This window comes from Dreissena polymorpha, chromosome 12 (genome assembly GCF_020536995.1).
Source record: "Dreissena polymorpha isolate Duluth1 chromosome 12, UMN_Dpol_1.0, whole genome shotgun sequence".
Classification (NCBI taxonomy): domain Eukaryota; kingdom Metazoa; phylum Mollusca; class Bivalvia; order Myida; family Dreissenidae; genus Dreissena; species Dreissena polymorpha.
In genome coordinates this window covers 49,980,790-50,000,633 of record NC_068366.1, presented here as the reverse complement: position 1 = coordinate 50,000,633, position 19,844 = coordinate 49,980,790, and the positions used below count along the sequence as shown (strand labels likewise).

Below are 19,844 nucleotides of genomic sequence, written 5' to 3'. Positions count from 1 at the left end.
ACCCTTCGATTCAGTGAAAGTAATAAACGGAGAAAAAAAAAACATTTTTTTAAATTGTATTATTCATAACAGTTACACAATTGTATTGGTTGTGTGTTGTACATATTTGATATCTGATACGCAAACATATTCTTGAAGTGAAATATTTTGCCAACAATAGTTCTTCCCCATAGTAAATACTGGAAACCATACATTATCCTACCGCACCCATAGGGACCGTTAAGTAAAAATATTCTATTATACTACATATATATACAAGGGATACAACTGTGAAAATTCCTGCACACAACCATGGTGTAAACAATAGCGAAAAATTTGCTTTCAAACGCAATAAATACACCAATTAAACTGTATTACAACAGCCAAGACATTTATCTTTCAGAAAATAATACACTTGGCAATAAAGTACAAGCTTTTCATTGAACTAAGGGAGAAAGTTTCATTCAAAATGCTCAAAAATCCTCACTTGGACACAGGTGTGCACAGCTGAAAACTGAGAATTCTAGAAGTAATTTTCGTATTCCTTTGTTATAAAGCTCTTTTGCTGGTACATATTCCTTGGATAGTTTTTTCATAGTAAAATAGAACATAATTACTATTTAGTGAGCATATTTTGCTAGAAATTCATATCAATCTGCTTCAATTTCACAATGACAATGTTTTACTTTCATTTTGGATAGTTCACATGTATTTCTAAAATGCGATTTGATTGGTTGAAATTCCACTGCAGTAATAAATCCAGCCATTCACGTTGCACGTAACATTACCTGACAAATTGCATACAAATCCTTGAAGATAGTAGAAATGTAAACAAATTTAATATTGACGGTGTTTTACATATATGCAGTTACATGCAATTATGGAAGGTGTCTACTTTGATTAATAAAGTGTCTATGGATAATAAAACAAGGTAAAATTTGCTCAACTTCTCTGTAATTATTAAATTATTAAACAAAATGTGTCAAAGTGGGTGTGCACACCTGTGTCGCATTTCGAAATTTTTACCGTTTTTCATGAAACTTTCGTTTCAAACACAACTATGAACACTTTTACTGCTATAAACATAGTTATTATCTGATAGATAAATTTCTGAGCTGTTGTTATACAGTTTTTTTGGTGTAATTATTGCTTTTGGAAGCGATTTTTTTGCTATTGTTCAGACCTTGATGTTGTGCAGAAAATTTGACAGTTGTATCCCTTATATATATGTATATAGTATAATAGAGTATTTTTTACCTAACGATCCCTGTGACCGCACCACAAATTCGACGACACCTAAATTCGACGATGTTCTATTTATATTGATTAAATGGATGATTATTGTCTTTGAATCATTTCAAAGTAATACAGCCGAGTTTAAAATTATTATTTTCTGCTATTAAACATTTCATTATTTCTTTCATTATTTGCTAAATATTGCTTCATGTAACCGTTACATCGTCGAATTTCGGTCCATTACATTCGGTTCTTTACACCCGTCGAATTTGGGTCACACTGGGATATTGCATACATGCATCTAGTCCAAATTTTTGACGCTCTTAAATATTAAGCTACTTTTTATATGGGTAAAGTATCTCGCGCGTCTTATAAATAAGACTAACATGCATCATGCAGAGATCTCCCTCTGGTTTAGTTCAAACCTGTATATTTTAGTTTGATTGCATAGGACTTATTTGAAAAAGCTGTAAATTTTGTTTCCGGTGCCTAGAACCAGTACTTAGTGTCTATAGGGAAGATCTAAAGAACGCTTCCACAGTGGGGATCGAACCCGTGACCTCCTGGTTGCTAGGCGGACACCATATCCTTTACGCCACAGCTACCTCAGGGTTTGGGGTAACGGTACAGTTTGTCAAGGTATTCCGAATCATTAGACATTCTGAATCCACATTTTCATTTAAAAAGTCTTAACGTTTGGTATGCGATTTGAAAGGTTATTGTTGTTTCTAAAAATTTAATCCCCCAGCCTGTAAAGAATGAAGAATCATTGTTTTTGATGAAAATGTTGATTCAGAATGCCTAATGATACCTGTACCCTGAGGCGGGGGAAATAGGGCATCATTTAAAAAAAAATTTGGACTTTAAACCAAACATGAGAAACAATATAATATGTTTTTTTAATCACTTGATTAGTCTTTATTACCGCCAAATTAAATACATAACAATTCTATTTAGTTTTAAACATTTTAAACTTGACAATTCTGGGTCTAGGGCAATTAATTTGCTTGAGTGTCGGGTGAATTTTTATCTGGGGAAAAATTAATACTTTTTTGTTGAGGGAATGGGGCCTTATTTTGGCCAAGTCTTGAATCGTTATAAGACGGTATATAATATTATATTTACCTGTCAATAATATCTGCAAGGGGAGTTAGACAGTATAGATTGATATATACATGTACATGGTCACTCTTAATGTCACTCAAATAGATAAAGTAATCAGTATTGCTATTTAATGGTATGTTTTTTTCATGAGAATAAACTTAAGGTTAATAGTGATTACTTTGTAAAATAAAACAAAGCATGTGCAAATATTGCAATAAAATATTCATTTTTAACACCATTAAAAAAAAGTTAACAATATCTATACACATTCCTTGGTATTTTACCCTAGCATAACAGCTTCAATCACATAATCATTATTTCAATCAATTAACTGGGTCTGTTATCTCATCATCTCTTAATAAATCATATATATTGATAGCCACCTGCTTCGTACACATTTCAAACTAATATTTCAGACACCAAACGCAAAGCCTATCCCAAGGCAATGCCCCATTTGCGTGGTAAAAGGCAACACGACTGTGTACCTCCGGGTAACAGACCACGTTCGCTGGGTGCAAGCGCTGACGGCAGACCCCATGAAACCGTTGATGTCAGAGGCACGTGCTAAGACGGTCGGAAAGTGAAGAAGACAAAGCCGAGGAATTGCTACTCTTGCTGGCTGTGCGACCGGTCGGTGATTGACCGGCTGCGTCATCTAGAACAGGAGCACAAAATGGAGGCTGGGACATTCAATTTTGTTTACACAAGAGGGCCGTTTCCGGAAAGTAAGTGTTAAATTGTGTTCGTGTGGTTTTTGTATTTAATTTCTCATATTTCTATCAATGTCTAATACAAAACCATACCAAACGATTTGTAACTTTTACATTTAAACGTCATTTACAGGTCGCGAAAACTTCAGGAAAGGTGACCAGCAGACTCGCCACTCATGATGACTCGGCATAGGAGGATGAGAAGGTGGAGGATGAGGAGGAGGAGGAAGAGGACTTTTCATTCCTAACGCGGAAATACTGCCTGAGCCTGGAACCCAATGCAAGGGTGATGCATGGTCGGAGAAGCTGCAAGTAACAATATGGATTGCTTATATAGTGTAAAGTTTTGAGTCCGTTTTCGGGGTAGAACCAGTACTTGGTGCATTAAGCCCTGTTTTCCCAGATTTTTTTTTAATTATATACATTTCAATTGATAGTCATTATTATTGCAACATGTATATATATTAAAAACCGTGAGGAAATATATATAAGTACATTAAAATTTAAGATAAATATTATTTATTTATAATACTTTGGAATTACTGGTTGTTAGTTAAATTATATGCGATTTGACCATCTAGCATAGAATATCATCCAATAATACTTGTTGCAGTTTCAATCGTTGACTCATATGTAGACTACATGTTCCTGCGGAGCAGGCCAGGTGGGTTGGCAAACGAGTCGAAAACACAAGAGGTCAACATGAAGATCAACCGGTTCCTGGCCCTGTCTGGCTACTTGGAAGGAGTGGTGTTGAGTGACGTGCTGTTGTGGATGGGCCATATGGAGGTCCACGACAGTTCCTCAACACCACTCACCAGCTGAAGACAGTGCGGAATGCTCTAACGGCAATCAAGAACTTCCTGAAGTGGTGCGAGGGAATGGTCTAGCGGACGCCCGCACATTGAACAATGTAAGCGGAAACTTAGGATTTGATTTATGTAAATTATTCATTCTTCTTGGACATCTACTTATTAATGTTTTGGCGTTGGCGTCTTTCTGTCTGTTCTTCCGTCCATCTTTCCGTCCGTCCAGCACTTTTGTGTCGAGAGCCATATCTTGAAAGTGCTTTGGCCGATTTCATTGAAACTTGGTATGAGTATATATATATGGATAAGAGGACGATGCACGCAAAATGGCACTGTACACAGTCTGTTAATAACGGGGTTTTGGCCCTTTGTATCTTGAAGCTTTTTTGAGTGTCAAACATAACACTTTTGTGTCCAGAAGCATATTGGCGGGGGATATCAATTCAACAAATTTGCTTGTTTAGCTTTATTTTTTTTCGGCCGATCTCCTTCTCACAGGCTTCCTGACCTCAACCTGCCTGGATAAGAGCCGTCGCGAGGTTGTTCGGAGGGTAGAGGAGAGTGCGGCCATCCTGACGGACGCAAACCTGGAGCGCCACTTCACTGAAAGTGAGCATGTAGTGAAAACGATCAAGGTGTTCCAGGAGACCCCGCTGGCACACCTGAAAGATATTCGGGGAATAATCATTAAACTGATAGCGCTCTATAACACCTCCTGAACTGGCAAGTATACAAACCTGAGGGTATGTAATATAAATAAGCCTAGTATTGATTCGAAAAGATAACCCTAAATTACTTTTCAGACCAGAGTTGTTTTTCAGTAGCAATTGCATAGAATTGAATGAAACTTGAAGTTAATAGGCATTAAAATTGGGTTTATTTAAGTATACAACAAAGCTGTTCGCCTGTTAATTGACCGACTTGTCTTATGTATAATATTTTTACCAGATTGTTACCTTGAAGACAGATAAACTATAATGCAAAAGTTCAGTTTGACATTCCAAATTGGGGAAAGGCCTTGAAGCCATTGTAAAATTAAACTATTATGGCCCCTTAATTGATTGAAAATGTCAAATTTCTGTCTGCATATGTTGGTGTATGAATTTAGTGAAATTCAAATTAGATCAAATTTGTTATCATTTCAGTGGTTCTTGCATAAGAGTCATCAGGATGATTTGGTCATTTCAGAGATGTACCCTTTATAGCTCAACTTGAGTTATTGTTGCTGGTCTTTGTCTGTTTTGCGATGTGTGTCTATATGTCAACATTTTTACTTAAACAATATCTCCTACTAAACCTTTGGGCAAAGCTTGATGAAACTGGCAGGAATATTCCTGGCATGAAGCTCCTTCAATGTTGCTCCAAGAATTGTTTTCCATGAAATCCTTGTTGCCCTGGCAACCAAAAGGAAAAACTTAAAAAATCTACTCTGAAACTGCAAGGCCTTGGGCTGAGATATTTAGCATGAAACATTGTGTGGTGGACCTTTACCTGTGGGCAAGTCGATTTTTTGTCGAGCCCACTTATGGAGAGCTCGACATATTTGTCACAGTTGGCAGTTTGGTGTATGTGGATCAGTCCGTCAGTATGAAAGTCCGGGTTAGGCTTGTCTGGAGCGTAAGTCTGTTATTGATTGGAGGAATTTCAAATAACTTACAATAAATGTTCACAATCATGACACGGCCGGTCACTGCTCAAGAAAACGTTAATATCTCAAAGGTCAAGGTCACACTTTGAGTTCAAATGTCAAAAATGGCCATAAATGACCTTGTCTGGGCCATTATTATGTCATTCATTGTCAGAATTAAATTCAATTTAAAATCATGTGTTCACCATAATTTGACGGTGTTGCATGGGAAGGAATAATGTCGAAATCTCAAAGGTCAAGGTCACACTTTTAGTTCAAAAGTAAAAAATGGCCATAAATGTGCTTGTCCGGGCCATAACTGTGTCATTCATTGTAAGATTTTAAAATCATTAAGCACATTTGTTCACCATCACTCGACGGTGTATCATAAGAAAGAATTACGTCAAAATCTCCAAACTCAAGATTACACTTAAGAGTTCAAAGGTTAATTGGTGGGACTTGTACCATGATTGTTCAAACTATGTTCCTGGGGTCAAAATTGCCCCACTGGGGAGGGAAATGTAATTTCCTTATTAGTATATTAAAAAACCTCAAAAACAAAAATTTTCTCATAAATCACAAGGCCTAGAGCAAAGATATTTGGCATGAAAGTTCATCTTGTGGACCTTCACCAAGATTGTTCAAGTATCATTGGATCATATTTGCCCCACCCTCGGATCAAATTTGTTTTCCTTCTATAATATATATATAATGAACACTTAAAAATATTCTTCTCAAAAACTGCAGTGCGAACATACATATTTTGCATAAAACATCATCTGGTGAACTTCTGTACAGATTTTTAAAATTATGGGCTGGGGGTACCAATGATAAATTCACTGAATTTACCTGCTAAGATTCATTTGCTTTGTGGAAATGCAATAACTTGCAATGTTTTTAAAGTGATTGAATGGTTCAACATTAACATAAAATTAAAAAGAAAAAAACTATTTCATACATCATATTATACTTATAAAAAGCCATAATTGTAATGCTTTCATGGAAAAAAATGAATGTTTGCTTAATTTTCAAAAATATTAATAAATCTTTAATGTTGAGGATTCTTCATAAAGGTTTTACGTGTGCACAGAATGTTATGGTAATCTCCAAAGCATTCCCATTACAAAATACATCCGATGTCTATGGATAAGTTATTTTTATGCCCCCTTTCGAAGAAAAGGGGGGTATATAGTTTTCGCACTGTCTGTCAGTCTGTCACACTTTTCGTGTCCGCTTTCTAATTCAAATAATTTTCATTCGATCTTTACCAAACTTGGTCAGAAGTTGTGTCTAGACAATATCTAGGTCAAGTTCGAATTTGGGTCATGCCGGGTCAAAAACTAGGTCACGGGGTCACTTAGTGCATTTCAAGAATTTAGCATGGTGTCTGCTCTATAATTGAAGTAGTTTGCATCAACATTCATGCGCCTGTCAAGTATCGGGCATTCAGCGTGAGAGTCGCGCATTTACGCAGCAAAACACCCTCTCACACAGCCAAATCTTATGCTCTCCTTTTTTTATACGCCCGTTTTTAAAAACGGGACGTATTATAGTTTCACCCTTGGCGGACGGCGTCCACAGCAGTGTCCGCTCTCTAATTTAAATAGTTTTCATCCGATCTTCACCAAACTTGGTCAGAAGTTGTGTCTAGACAATATCTATGTCAAGTTCAAATATGGGTCATGCCGGGTCAAAAACTAGGTCACGAGGTCACTTAGTGCATTTCAAGGATTTAGCATGGTGTCTGCTTTCTAATTGAAGTAGATTTCACCCGATCTTCACCAAATTTGGTCAGAAGTTGTGTCTAGATGATATGTAGGTCAAGTTGGAATATGGGTCATGCAGGGTCAAAAACGAGGTCACAAGGTCACATATTGCATTTCAAGTATTTAGCATGGTGTCTGCTCTCTTATTGAAGTAGTTTTCATATGATCTTCACCAAATTTAGTCAGATGTTATACTAAATGATATCTAGGTCAAGTTTAAATATGGGTCATGCCGGGTCAATAACTAGGTCTCGAGGTCACTTAGTGCATTTCAAGCATTGAGCATGGTGTCCAAAACCTTCGAACGGGCGTATCTTGTGACAGTTTGGCACTCTTGTTTAAAACTGACGATGCATGAAACTATTTTCACTCATATTTTTTATGTAATTTAAATGCCAAAATTTAGAAAATGCATATGAATGTGAAACGAAACTGTAAGTAAGTAAATAGTGTTACAGTTACTGTACAAACAACCCATTTTTCAAAAGAAGCGTTTTTTTTTTGTAAACTGTACTGATGGTTTTGCTAGTTATGCCATAGGTTGTTGATAACTCGCGTTTGTTCAGCTAATTTCATTATTTCTTTTATAGCCATTAATGTGTTATCATGGTCATTGATGTGAACAAAAGCAAACTGTTATTTTTACAGCATCCAGTAAAAATACCCATATTGTAAATCACACGGGTACTACTGCTCTAATGTTTGATCAAGAATGCATCTAATGGATAATCAAACTAGTGGTTTCACTCAATTGATTTTTGCATATATAGGTAGGTGTACCTAGAGATTGAGCTGGAGACAGTGAAGGTGCTGACCTCTGTGTGGAACACTTAGAAGCTGGCAAGTTTTCATATTGAAGGGTATGGTTCCCAACCGCCCATCACACACAGAATGTAGCTTGTCGTCTTCCGCAGTAAAAACTGGTTAGTGCTCCACAATGCGATACCTGGTTCATATGTTTGTTGCTTGAGTATTAATTATTATTATCAAGATTATCTTGTTTTATATTTCTTGATTATTTGCTATTATATCCCCAGAAACATAGTATAGTGGGGTATATAGGAGTGACCTTGTCTGTCTGTCGATGGCTCTGTATTAAGTGTCCCCTCTCTAATTCAAGGTGTTTATTGGATCTTCACCAAACTTGGTCATAAGTTGTATGTAGATGATGTCTAGGTCAAGTTTGAATATAGGTCATGCCGGGTCAAAAACTAGGTCACGGGGTCACTTAGTGCGTTTAAAACATTCATCATGCTGTCCGCTCTGTAATTTAAGTAGTTTTCATCCAATCTTCACCAAACTTGGTCAGAATTTTATCTAGATGATCTCTAGGCCAAGTTTTAACATGGGCAATGCCGGGCTAAAAACTAGGTCACAGGGTCACTTTGTGCGTTTTTTAGCATTCAGTATGGTATCTGCTCTCTAATTCAAGTAGTTTTCATCCGATCTTCTCCAAACTTGGTCAGAAGTTTAATCTAGATGATCTCTAGGCCAACTTCAAACGTGGGCCATGCCGGGCCGAAAAATTAGGTCACATGGATTTTGACTTTAGGTCCTATAACACTGGCTTGCGACACCTGTCGACAGGCTTTCAACACAATTTTTATACGCCCGTATAAAATACGGGACGTATTATGTGAAACCCCTTGGCGGGCGGGCGGGCGGCGGGCGGAAGGCATCACTTTGTCCGGACTCTAATTCAAATTGTATTCATCCGATCTTCACCAAACTTGGTCAGCAGTTGCATCTAGTTGATATCTAGGCCAAGTTCGAATATGGGTCATGCCGGGTCAAAAACTAGGTCATAGGGTCAATAAGTGCATTTTCAAAGGGGCCACTTTGTCCGGACTCTATTTCAAATTGTATTCATCCGATCTTCACCAAACTTGGTCAGCAGTTGCATCTAGTTGATATATAGGCCAAGTCCGAATATGGGTCATGCCGGGTCAAAAACTAGGTCAAAGGGTCAATTAGTGCATTTTCAACGGCGCCACTTTGTCCGGACTCTAATTCAAATTGTATTCATCCGATCTTCACCAAACTTGGTCAGTAGTTGCATCTAGTTGATATCTAGGTCAAGTCCGAATATGGGTCATGCTGGGTCAAAAACTAGGTCAAAGGGTCAATTAGTGCATTTTACTTTGTCCGGACTCTAATTCAAATTGTATAAATCTTATCTTCACCAAACTTGGTCAGTAGTTGCATCTAGTTGATATCTAGGCCAAGTTCGAATATGGGTCATGCCAGGTAAAAAACTAGGTCATAGGGTCAATTAGTCCATTTTCAACAGCGCCACTTTGTCCGGACTCTTATTCAAATTGTATTCATCCGATCTTTACCAAACTTGGTCAGTAGTTGCATCTAGTTGATATCTAGGTCAAGTTCGAATATGGGTCATGTCGGGTCAAGAACTAGGTCATAGAGTCAATTAGTGCATTTTCAACGGCGCCACTTTGTCCGGACTCTAATTCAAATTGTATTCATCCGAAACTTTTAAACAACTTTTTATCCTGCGTCAAAGTGGTATGGGGGTATAAGTCACATTCAGTGACAAAGCTCTAGTTCAAGTTGAATTCACCAAACTTGGTCAGAGGTAGTATATAGATTATATATCAGTCAGGTCTGATTGGAGACATGCAACCGATTAACACATGCAATATTTTTATGCAATATTTTTATCCAGTTTTATTTTGCGATATTTTCATCGGGTTTATTTTTTTCGCGATTTTTGAAATTTTTTTTTGCTTATTTCCAAAACAAATACATCAATCATCAGTGTATCATCTCCAATGGCACACGAATCGGGCGTATATTGCTCCGTCATGCGGCGCTCTTGTTTGGAATAAATAGTGACTGAATATCTATCTAAGTTTGGTTGTGAGTTTATCTGGGCCATAACTATGTCATTCATTGTGAGATTAAACAAAAAAAATGCACATTTGTTTACCATCATTGAACGGTGTGTCATGCCAAAGAATTGTCGATATCTCTGAGGTCAAGGTCACGATTGCATAATAACTCTTAAAATCGCCAAACATGTAAATATGTTTTTCTTATTTTGTGAAGACAGCATGCAAAATATTCTGTGTCAATGCAGTATGTGGGGTTATTCCTGGTATATTGGAGTCTGTATGTTGGTTGGTCTGTTGTGGATTTGTCTATCCATTCAAACTTGTAAATATGTGATCAGCATGAAAAGAAGATTTTCAAAACACAATTTTTATTTGCATTGATTTCACATCCAAGAGTAATGGTCTTGATTCCTTGATCCTCGCTCATTAACATTCACAGGGACAGCAGGGGTATTTTATTATTGTTTATGACCAAGTTTGTATTATATTTGTTTTGAAAGTGTGAACTTTTTAATGGATAAATAGATAGATTGAACAAAATTAATTTATTATGCCCTCCTTCGAAGAAGAGGGGGTTAATTGTTTTGCACATGTCGGTCAGACCGTCCATCAAATTGTTTCCGGATGATAACTCAAGAACGCATAGGTACATTAATCATGACTGGCAAATGACCCCTTCAATTATCAGTTCACTAGGTCAAAGGTCAAGGTCACAGTGACTCGAAACGGTAAAATGGTTTGCGGATGATAACTCAAGAAAGTTTAAGCCTAGGATCATGAAACTTCATAGGTACATTGATCATGACTGGTAGAAGACCCCTTTTGATTTCCAGGTCTCTAGGTCAAAGGTCAAGGTCACAGTGACCTGAAGCAGTAAAATGGTTTCTGAATGATATATATATATATATATATAATTAGCTATTGATACTTAAGTGAGAGTGATTACATGAGTATTCACACAATGGCTGCCACTACAACTGTACAAAACAATGACACTCACAGTTCTCACCATAAACCCCAATACTCTTCTCTCCATAACAGGGTGCTGGAAGATGCTTACTGCTATATTGACTGCTTCCGAGCGCTTCCTGGACCTAAAAATTATCTCCCAGCAGCAACCTCCCCAAGGTGTGACGAGAGTCTTCAAGGTAATTAATAGAGGGTGCAATGTGAAGTATAAATGCATAACGAGCCAAAATTGAAAGCTTAGGTTTGGAATAACTCGTCTCATGGTCAAAGTCACACTTAATACTCAATTTTCACATACCATTATATATGCAAGAAAGCTCATTCAACAACTCGCTACAATCAGGTTATATGCTGAATTTATACTTTCAGGTCAAAGGTCCTAGGCCACTAAGAAATATTTCTTTTAAATCTCACTCAAATGGTGACCATATTGTTTCAATATGCAGAGTTTGGATTTGGCATCACTCACACTTGAAGATAAATATTCATTTGCCACATTATGATTTTGATTCTTCTTAGTAAATCACATATCCCGTTTCATTGTTCCAAGAAACAAAACACCAATGCTCACCACAATTAATTAATGCGATTTGCAAAACCAATCAGGTTCAAACAAGATAAAAGGTTTGAACATTCAGTTCTATCCTTTAAATTTGTATCCGCTCATTATTGTCCCCTACCAGTTTCATCGGAGGGGATTTATGATCACATTTGATTCATACTTTGACAAAACAACACTTACCTGACATACCACAAGGGGCTCCACCCAAACCATCCCCCATGCCCCACCCCAGAACTCCCCCCCCCCCCGCCCCCCTAAAAAAAATAAATACTTTAACGATCTCTTTCATATTTGGCATGTAGGTACCTTGCATGGACCTCTACCTTTTGATGAGGCTTGAGGTCACTGGGGTCAAGGTCACTGAGGCTAATAATAGACTTCCTTCCGTCACACTTTTGCTACCGTTTCTCATAGCGCCTTCAATACTTTACCGATCTCTTTCATATTTGGCATGTAGGTACCTTGCATGGACCTCTACCTTTTGATGAGGTTTGAGGTTTGAGGTCACTGGGTCAAGGTAACCGAGGCTAATAATAGATTTTTTAGGTGTTTATTAACACATACATTGACAAAGCGCATCATCAGGGAGCATCCATCAGTTTCACTGATATTCTTGTTTGTCTTAGTAACTTTGAATATTTTGTTAAATTTTGTGTTTAGATCCACTTTACTTCTAAAGTATCAAGGCTATTGCTTTCAAACTTCAAATACTTTCTTACTATCATGATGGTACTGTACCTGGCAAGTTGAATTTGACCTTGACTTTTGAATGACCTTGACTCCCCCCCCCCCCCCCCTAAAATTTTTCTTTTTTTTCTTTTTTTTGAAATATCATCTATTAAATGACCACACACACACACATTATACCCCCTCTCCATGATGGCTTACGTTATACTGTCAAGCACTTGAATAGTCGAGCGCTCTGTCCTCTGACAGCTCTTGTTAATTAGTAATGTACATATTTACAATATATAAAGCAAGGTCTGTGCTTTAAGAAACATATAAATTCTGTAGGATCTTGAACAGCAGCGTCCACACACAGCTGGTTTGGCAGGTCGTCCTGTATGGATGCTAAACACCTCCTAGCCCCTTCAGCACTCAGATGTAGTCCATCATGGGACAAGTACAGGGACTTCTTAAAATTAAATTTTGATTATAGATAGTTACCGTACTAATTTGTTTTAAACATAACTAAGATATTAAAGCAGCAAATTAAATGAACTGGTTTCCCTCAAAGAATGAAAAAGTATTTTAGTTTCAATCAATTAGAGTGTACAACTCTGAACTGACCAAAATGATCATCCTGACGAAACTTATGCAAGAACTTCTAAAAAAATGATAATACATGTTTATTTTTTTAATTTCATTAACTTCCATATTACAGCACAGACAGATATCTTTAATTATGGGGCTTTACGTCTAGAGCTGAAACCAACAAAACGTGCAAGTGTACCACCACAAAGTAATACATCTATTTTAAAATTCATGATATTTCATGTAAAAGTTATTAAGAAACCAGTAATTGCAACAAAACTGCTCAATGAGTCAATTTTCACCAATTAAGGGGGCATATCTCTTGAGCAAAGAAGGATGTCTGAACAGAATTTGGGATTGGTCCACCGCAGTATAATGATGCATATATTTATTTTAAGTTTCATGATGATGAAATTCCATGCAACAGTTGCTGAGAAACTTCCTATTTCACTCTAGATCTTTCCCTATACCTGTTTAGTTGCTCCATAGTCCATGTATCTCACAGAAGGCACATGGTGACTCAGTTCCCACAGCATGCTGTTTGCGCTCCTTATCCACTGGCAGTAGTTCCTCAACTGTGCCCCTGAGAGTGGCCATCGGGGAAACATTCTCACATCAAAATCACGTGGAAGAATCACGCAAAGCACCACGTGTATTTCAGTGCACACACTGAATACAACATCAAGGATCTCCGTCACACAACTAAAAATAACAAGCAAATTCATTGAATTGATATACCCTGCCAATATGCTTCTGGACACAAAAGTGTTATATTTGACACTAAAGAAGCATTTTTTAAGAAACAAAGGGCCATAACTCTGCTATTAACAGATGGTGTACGATGCCATTTGGCCTGCATCATCCTCTTATCCATACATATACTCATACCAAGTTTCAATGAAATCCGCCAAAGCACTTCTAAGATATGGCTCCGGACACAAAAGTGCTGGACGGACAGATGGAAAGACAGACGGACAGACAACCCCAAAACAATATCCCTCCTCCTATGGCAAGGGATAATAAGGTAATGGTATTTGTTGCTAATTGTATTATCTTCCCATCACAAACAATTATTAAATAGAGATGTGTTCGTCAGAAACACAATGCCCCATATTGCGCCGCTTTGTATTTTTTTATTTTTACCTTTGACCTTGAAGGATGACCTTGAACTTCCACCACTCAAAATGTGCAGCTTCATGAGATACACGTGCACACCAAATATCAAGTTGCTATCTTCAATATTGAAAAAGTTATGGCCAATGTTAAAGTTTTCAGACGGACAGACGCCATATATTTGACATTTGACCTTGAAGGATGACCTTTCACCAATAAAAAATGTTCAGCTCCATGAGGTACACACGCATGCCAAATATCAAGTTTCTATCTTTAATAATGCAAAAGTTATGGCCAACGTTGAAGTTTTTTTTCCCGACGGACGGACAGACTGACACACATACTGACTGACGGACAGTTCAACTTCTATGTGCAACCCTACCGGGGGCATAAAAAGTTACAAACAACTACAAAAATATTTGAGAAACTAACTTATTTTATTTCATTAAAATGCCAATCCAAAAAAATCTAATAAGAAAATGATACTAAGTTGATCAAGCTCATTTTTATTCATGCTGCTAAGCTGTTCAGTGGCGGATCCAGGGTTTCTAGTTAGGGGGTTGGTGTGGACATTCAATAATACAGGCCAATGTAAAAGCATAATGTTGTAGTGGATGTGGTGTCCGCCTAGTGATAGGGAGTAAGGAGGTTCTCATTATCTTCTCCATAAACACCAAGTTCTGGTTCTTCCCAGGAACAGACTCGAGTGTCTCAATAAGCATAGTGCGTTCCCTGCAATAAAGCTAAGGTAAATAGGTTAAATAAAAACTAAAACTGAAAAATTACTGTTCAACATACAGGTAGAAATCGCTATCCTTGCAGCAAACATCGTTAGAGCCAAGATGCAGGTACAATATGTCGTAACAACCTGACATCAGCTCTTGATGCAGCAGCTTTCTAAAGCCCTTCCGGTCAGACACATACTTTGCACCTGCATAGTAAAATAAGATCTTCCATTTGGAATTGGTTTTCATTTGCAATAATTTTTCTTGAGTTGTCATTTGTTATTGAATATTATGAAAAATAGTCATCATTGCTATGTTCGAGACAAGCAGGCTTATCTTTGTTAATATTTATCTCACTTGTTCTATGTTGCGTCAAATTTCTGGATTTGCAATCTTTTTCCCCATTTTGGTTACAGCAGAAAGGGTATTTTGCTTGATTCCATAATACATGTTTTATCAGTGTAATAATATACATGACGTGTACATGTAAATACCATGAAACTGTTAGGGTAAAATATCTTTTTGGGTATTGAAGCAATATTCAGTGGAGTTTTAAGCATTTCTTTAAAAACAAGAGATGCGTTTGTTGGAAACACAATGCCCCCTATTGCACCGCTTTGAAGCCATGTACATGTATTCAAACTTTGACCTTGAAGGATGACCTTGACCTTTCACCACTCAAATATGTGCAGCTCCATAAGATACACTTGCATGCCAAATATCTAGTTGCTGTCTTCAATATTGCAAATTTTGACCTTTGACCTTGAAGGATGACCTTGACCTTTCATCACTCAAAATGTGCAGCTCCATGAGATATACATGCATGCCAAATATCAAGTTGCTATCTTCAATATTTAAAAAGTTATGGCCAATGTTAAAATTTTCAGAAGGACGGAATATTTGACATTTGACCTTGAAGAATGACCTTGATTTTCACCTTTTACCACTCAAAATATTCAGCTCCAAGAGATACACATGCATAAAAAAAAATCAAGTTGCTATCTTCAATATTTAAAAAGTTATGGCCAATGTTAAAGTTTTCGGACGGACGGAATATTTGACATTTGACCTTGAAGAATGACCTTGACCTTCACCTTTCATCACTCAAAATGTTCAGCTCCAGGAGATACCCATGCATGCCAAATATCGCGTTGCTATCATCAATAGTGAACAAGTTATGGCCAATGTTAAAGTTTTCGGATGGACGGACAGACGCCATATATTAGACATTTGACCTTCACCTTTCACCACTCAAAATGTTCAGCCTCAGGAGATACACATACATGCCAAATATCAAATTGCTATCGTCAATAGTGAAAAAGTTATGACCAATGTTAGTTTTCGGACGGATGGACAGATGCCATATATTAGACCTTTGACCTTGAAGGATGACCTTGACCTTCACCTTTCACCACTCAAAATGTGCAGCTCAATGAGATGCACATGCATGCCAAATATAACGGTGCTATGTTAAATATTGAAAAAGTTATGACCATTAAAGTGTTCGGACGGACGGACAGACTGACAGTTCAACTGCTATATGCCACCCTACCGGGGGCATAAAAACAATTATTTGGTACACAAAGCTTCAAATAAATATTAAAATTAGCAACCTTTTTTCCAAAGGCAGCAACAAACACTGCAGGGCTAGATTGAACTTTACCGGTACGCAGTTGTTTACAACCATCGACAAAGCGGGGATTTGGGGGCGGTAGCCCCCGATACTAAAGAAATATATAGGATAAAAGGATAAGGTGTTGCGTAAGTTGTTATGTGTTAGGTGTTAAGGGTTAGGGTACCCTGTTTGATGTTAAGTGTTGCGTACCGGTAAAGTTCAATCGTCCTCACTGCAGTATAAGACAGTAGCTAAAATAATTATGCCAACGCAAAAATCATCAAAAGATTATGGCGGCAATTTATATCGACTATTTAAGACAGTAAAAGGGGTAATATAAAGCAGCATGCCACAGAAACATGTTGGGTCTCACACTCAACTATAAACAGTTAAAAATTATTATTCACCAGATACGGGCAGAAAGTCAATCCTTGCATTTGGAGGACATGCAGACTTCAAACGATGGACATTGGAATCCCCGGCAATAAGAACACGAACATCGCTGCTGCACCAGACATGTTCTTCACCTGAAACAGAATAAACGGCTCTAGGAGAAGTGCCCCCCGGAGAACTGCCCCCCCCAAAGATTTTTCACTGGGCGGAGAACTGCCCCCTCACTGTTTTTTTATAGGGCGGAGAACTGCCCCCCTGCTGATTAATAAGGGGCGGAGAACTGCCCCCCCGTCAGAATTGATGACCCGGAGAAGTGCCCCCTAATTAAAGAAATTTCGCGGCTATATAAAAAACGAGTATTATAATGACAATAACGCCAGTAACTTTCTTGCTATTATGTCTGGAAATTGAGTGAAATTTCAAAAGTAATATAAAGTTGTACAAGTATTAAAGTTATAAAACGACAAAAAAATACCTGCCTCGGCATGGACGTCGCCATCTTGATAATCACGGGATTTTCGTCTATGTTAACAAAGAAAAACAAATCACTTTTTGCTAATAAAAAGTTTTCGCGGCTGAATTATTTGATATTTTCCCCGTAATTAAAACAAACAATTAGCATGCAATTTAATCCATCCGTATGCAAGCTGAAAACAATAATTTATTTGTTTGTTTTCGCCAATTACGGATTTGGACGGTTCAATATAATAAACCCGTATGCGGCTTTATTCAAAGCTAACAAGTTCTTAACAATTAAGGTCGGTCCGGTCTACCAATTAAAAGATCGCGGTGCTTATCGTTAACGGTAACAAGTTCTCTGCCTGCCTAATTAGCTGCTAATTAAAGAAACTGTTACCGATTTTGTTTGTTTGGCATGTCGACATGATCTGCTCAAAATGCTAACTGTTGCAGATTGTATGTATGTATGAATGTATGTTTTGAACGTTTATGTAAGCATGTATATTTTTTAATGTATGTCTGAATGTATGTATGTATGATTGTAACTGTGAATGTATGTATGCATGTAATGTGTGTATTTATGTATGTTATTTTGTATTTCACATGAATTAACTAAACAACATAAATAAATTGATTATTAATTCGACTTCACTTTACTTTTTTCTTCAAGTCAGCTAAATTATTGCCTTTGCTTTGCCTATTAATTTACTTTTTTATACGTTTAGTTACGTTTTTTTTCCCATGGGTCAATACTATCTTTATAATGTAAATTAATTCCGATGTAACTTTTCCTCCATAAGTACTGTTTTGCACGTCTATATTTAGTTGCGACACATGGCCAGTATTAACATGCACGCGTTTCCTGTGTGGATCTCGACTATGTTTCGCGCTCTTATTAAAACACGACTTTTACATGGCATTCATGTATAGTGAGTGGTGAAGATGCGAACCAAGGGCCTTAAACAGTATTATCACATGCCTCTAGACAATTTGTGTAATTCAGTTCGATAAATGGCAATATACTTGTACTGAAATTAATTTGTTACCGGATAAAATGTGTACGGCGATAACGTAAAATTATCCGTAAGTATTGTTTTCACTACGTAACTAATAACTAATATGACACCGGGCAGATATCCGCCTACTAAATTCTGACAGGGGGGGCAGTTCTCTGCCCCTACCGATTTGATGGGGGGGCACCTCTCCGCCACCTTTAAAATAAGGGGGCAGTTCTCCGGATTCCAGAATAAACAAAAGGCTTCCCGAATCAAATCAAATCAAAATTTATTTATTGTCGGTATGAGAATAACAAAGGACATCGTTCCACGAACCCTGGGGAAGTTTAAAAACTCAAAATACAACAAGACAACAAACAAACGCCCGAATTCAAATACAATCCGAACCTGGATTTTCCAAACAAGTTTAACAACGTTCAGTTTTTAAATAGGTAACGTCGCGAAATCAAATTACAAATTCTAAACGAGCACTTTCAAACGATTAAATGTCACGCAACGCGGTTCTCTTAAACTGCAACGTAGTCTCTGGTCAACAACAGCTGTTTTATAGTATGTAAGCTTTGGTCCACAGGGATCTTTAAAAAAAAAAAAAAAAAAAAAAAAATTATATACCGTATATATATATGGTATATAATTTTTTTTTTTTTTTTTTTTTTTTTTTAAAGATCCCTGTGCTTTGGTCAGTATAAAATACTGACGAGAATAAAATTCTCTGGACTCTCTAAAAACCCTTGTTAAACAAGTTCAAAACAGAAAGGGAGATCACCACCACTTACTATAGCCTATCCTCTCCCCTGATTCAAGATCAGTGTTCTGATTGGCCAAAATGATTTGGGCGACCGTGGACCAACAGGCCTCTGCTAATGTTCTACCAATTTAGAAACCTGGTCCGGTACAAAGATTATTAGTAAAAACTTCGAACTCGTTACCTATAGACCGCCGCCCCCTCGCTGTGAATATGTGTTCCTATGAAAAATCGCTACATTCAGGACAACCAACCGGCGGAGCTTGGTCATTAAGCGTAATATATTTTCCGAGTCGCGTTATACAGTTTGCGGTTTACATCACGACACAAAACCGAATGAGACGGATGAAACGCTGAATGATGCCAACCGTTCGAGAATTTGCACATGAAAGATTTCCTATCGAGCTGTAAGGTTGCAGTTTCATTTCTGAACGTACTGAAGAGCTCTGCTGTTCTGTTAATTGAATGCAAAGATGCCACCGAACTAAGGACGTGGGTTGTAAAAAAGAAATATATAAAATAATACGCACAGACAGTTCTCAGGGATCATAATTAATTTATCAATGGTTTACAGTAAATTGTACAGTATTGATTTTCACATCGTCTAGAGAAACGTTTAATCTAGTCGATATTTAGAATAAGTCTTTTTACATAAGGTCAACATTTAATTGTTTGTGTAAACAACCTGTACTAATATGTTGGTTAGATACAATGTATATTTTCGTTCATGGTTGTTTATGATACACGTGTTCTTTCGGACGTCAAAATAAATATAAATTTCCAAACCTCTATTAAACATTATTTCATGTCTTAAATTTACTTAATTCGGTAGTTAATATAGCAAACATGATCAAAAGTAGCAAAACTGATCGCAAACTTAATAGTTAAAGTCACATAAAAGTCTCCGCAA

The 19,844-nt window shown here is 37.2% G+C and overlaps 2 protein-coding genes and 1 long non-coding RNA gene across 3 annotated transcripts in view; 1 reads left to right on the top strand and 2 right to left on the bottom strand.

The window, feature by feature from the left end:
- LOC127852337 (oxygen-dependent coproporphyrinogen-III oxidase-like) overlaps window positions 1-19,844 on the bottom strand; it is a 63,847-nt gene that overhangs the window by 30,969 nt on the left and 13,034 nt on the right. The gene's annotated exons all lie outside the window — the stretch shown is intronic.
- Window positions 1,418-11,440, top strand: LOC127852342 (uncharacterized). Its single transcript, XR_008036200.1, has 8 exons — window positions 1,418-1,854; window positions 2,736-3,044; window positions 3,163-3,341; window positions 3,643-3,942; window positions 4,337-4,447; window positions 8,002-8,154; window positions 11,125-11,231; window positions 11,422-11,440. It is a non-coding gene; the product is annotated as an uncharacterized LOC127852342 (long non-coding RNA).
- LOC127852592 (uncharacterized) lies at window positions 11,518-19,050 on the bottom strand. The gene is made up of 6 exons (XM_052386543.1): window positions 18,966-19,050; window positions 16,729-16,848; window positions 14,780-14,912; window positions 13,339-13,570; window positions 12,614-12,749; window positions 11,518-11,522 (listed from the first exon to the last, which is right to left on the bottom strand). Exons 3-6 carry the CDS (start codon window positions 14,854-14,856, stop codon window positions 11,518-11,520), a joined length of 450 nt encoding a protein of 149 aa, XP_052242503.1. The 5' UTR covers window positions 14,857-14,912; window positions 16,729-16,848; window positions 18,966-19,050.

Excerpts from the sequence above, each read along its gene's own strand:
- LOC127852592 (XM_052386543.1), bottom strand. The coding sequence starts at position 14,856 with ATGTCAGGTTGTTACGACATATTGTACCTGCATCTTGGCTCTAACGAT. Across the intron at positions 13,571-14,779 it reads AAGGATAGCGATTTCTACCT|TTGTGTGACGGAGATCCTTG; the intron begins GTATGTTGAACA and ends TGTTATTTTTAG. Across the intron at positions 12,750-13,338 it reads ACTATGGAGCAACTAAACAG|AAGTCCCTGTACTTGTCCCA; the intron begins GTATAGGGAAAG and ends TTTAATTTTAAG.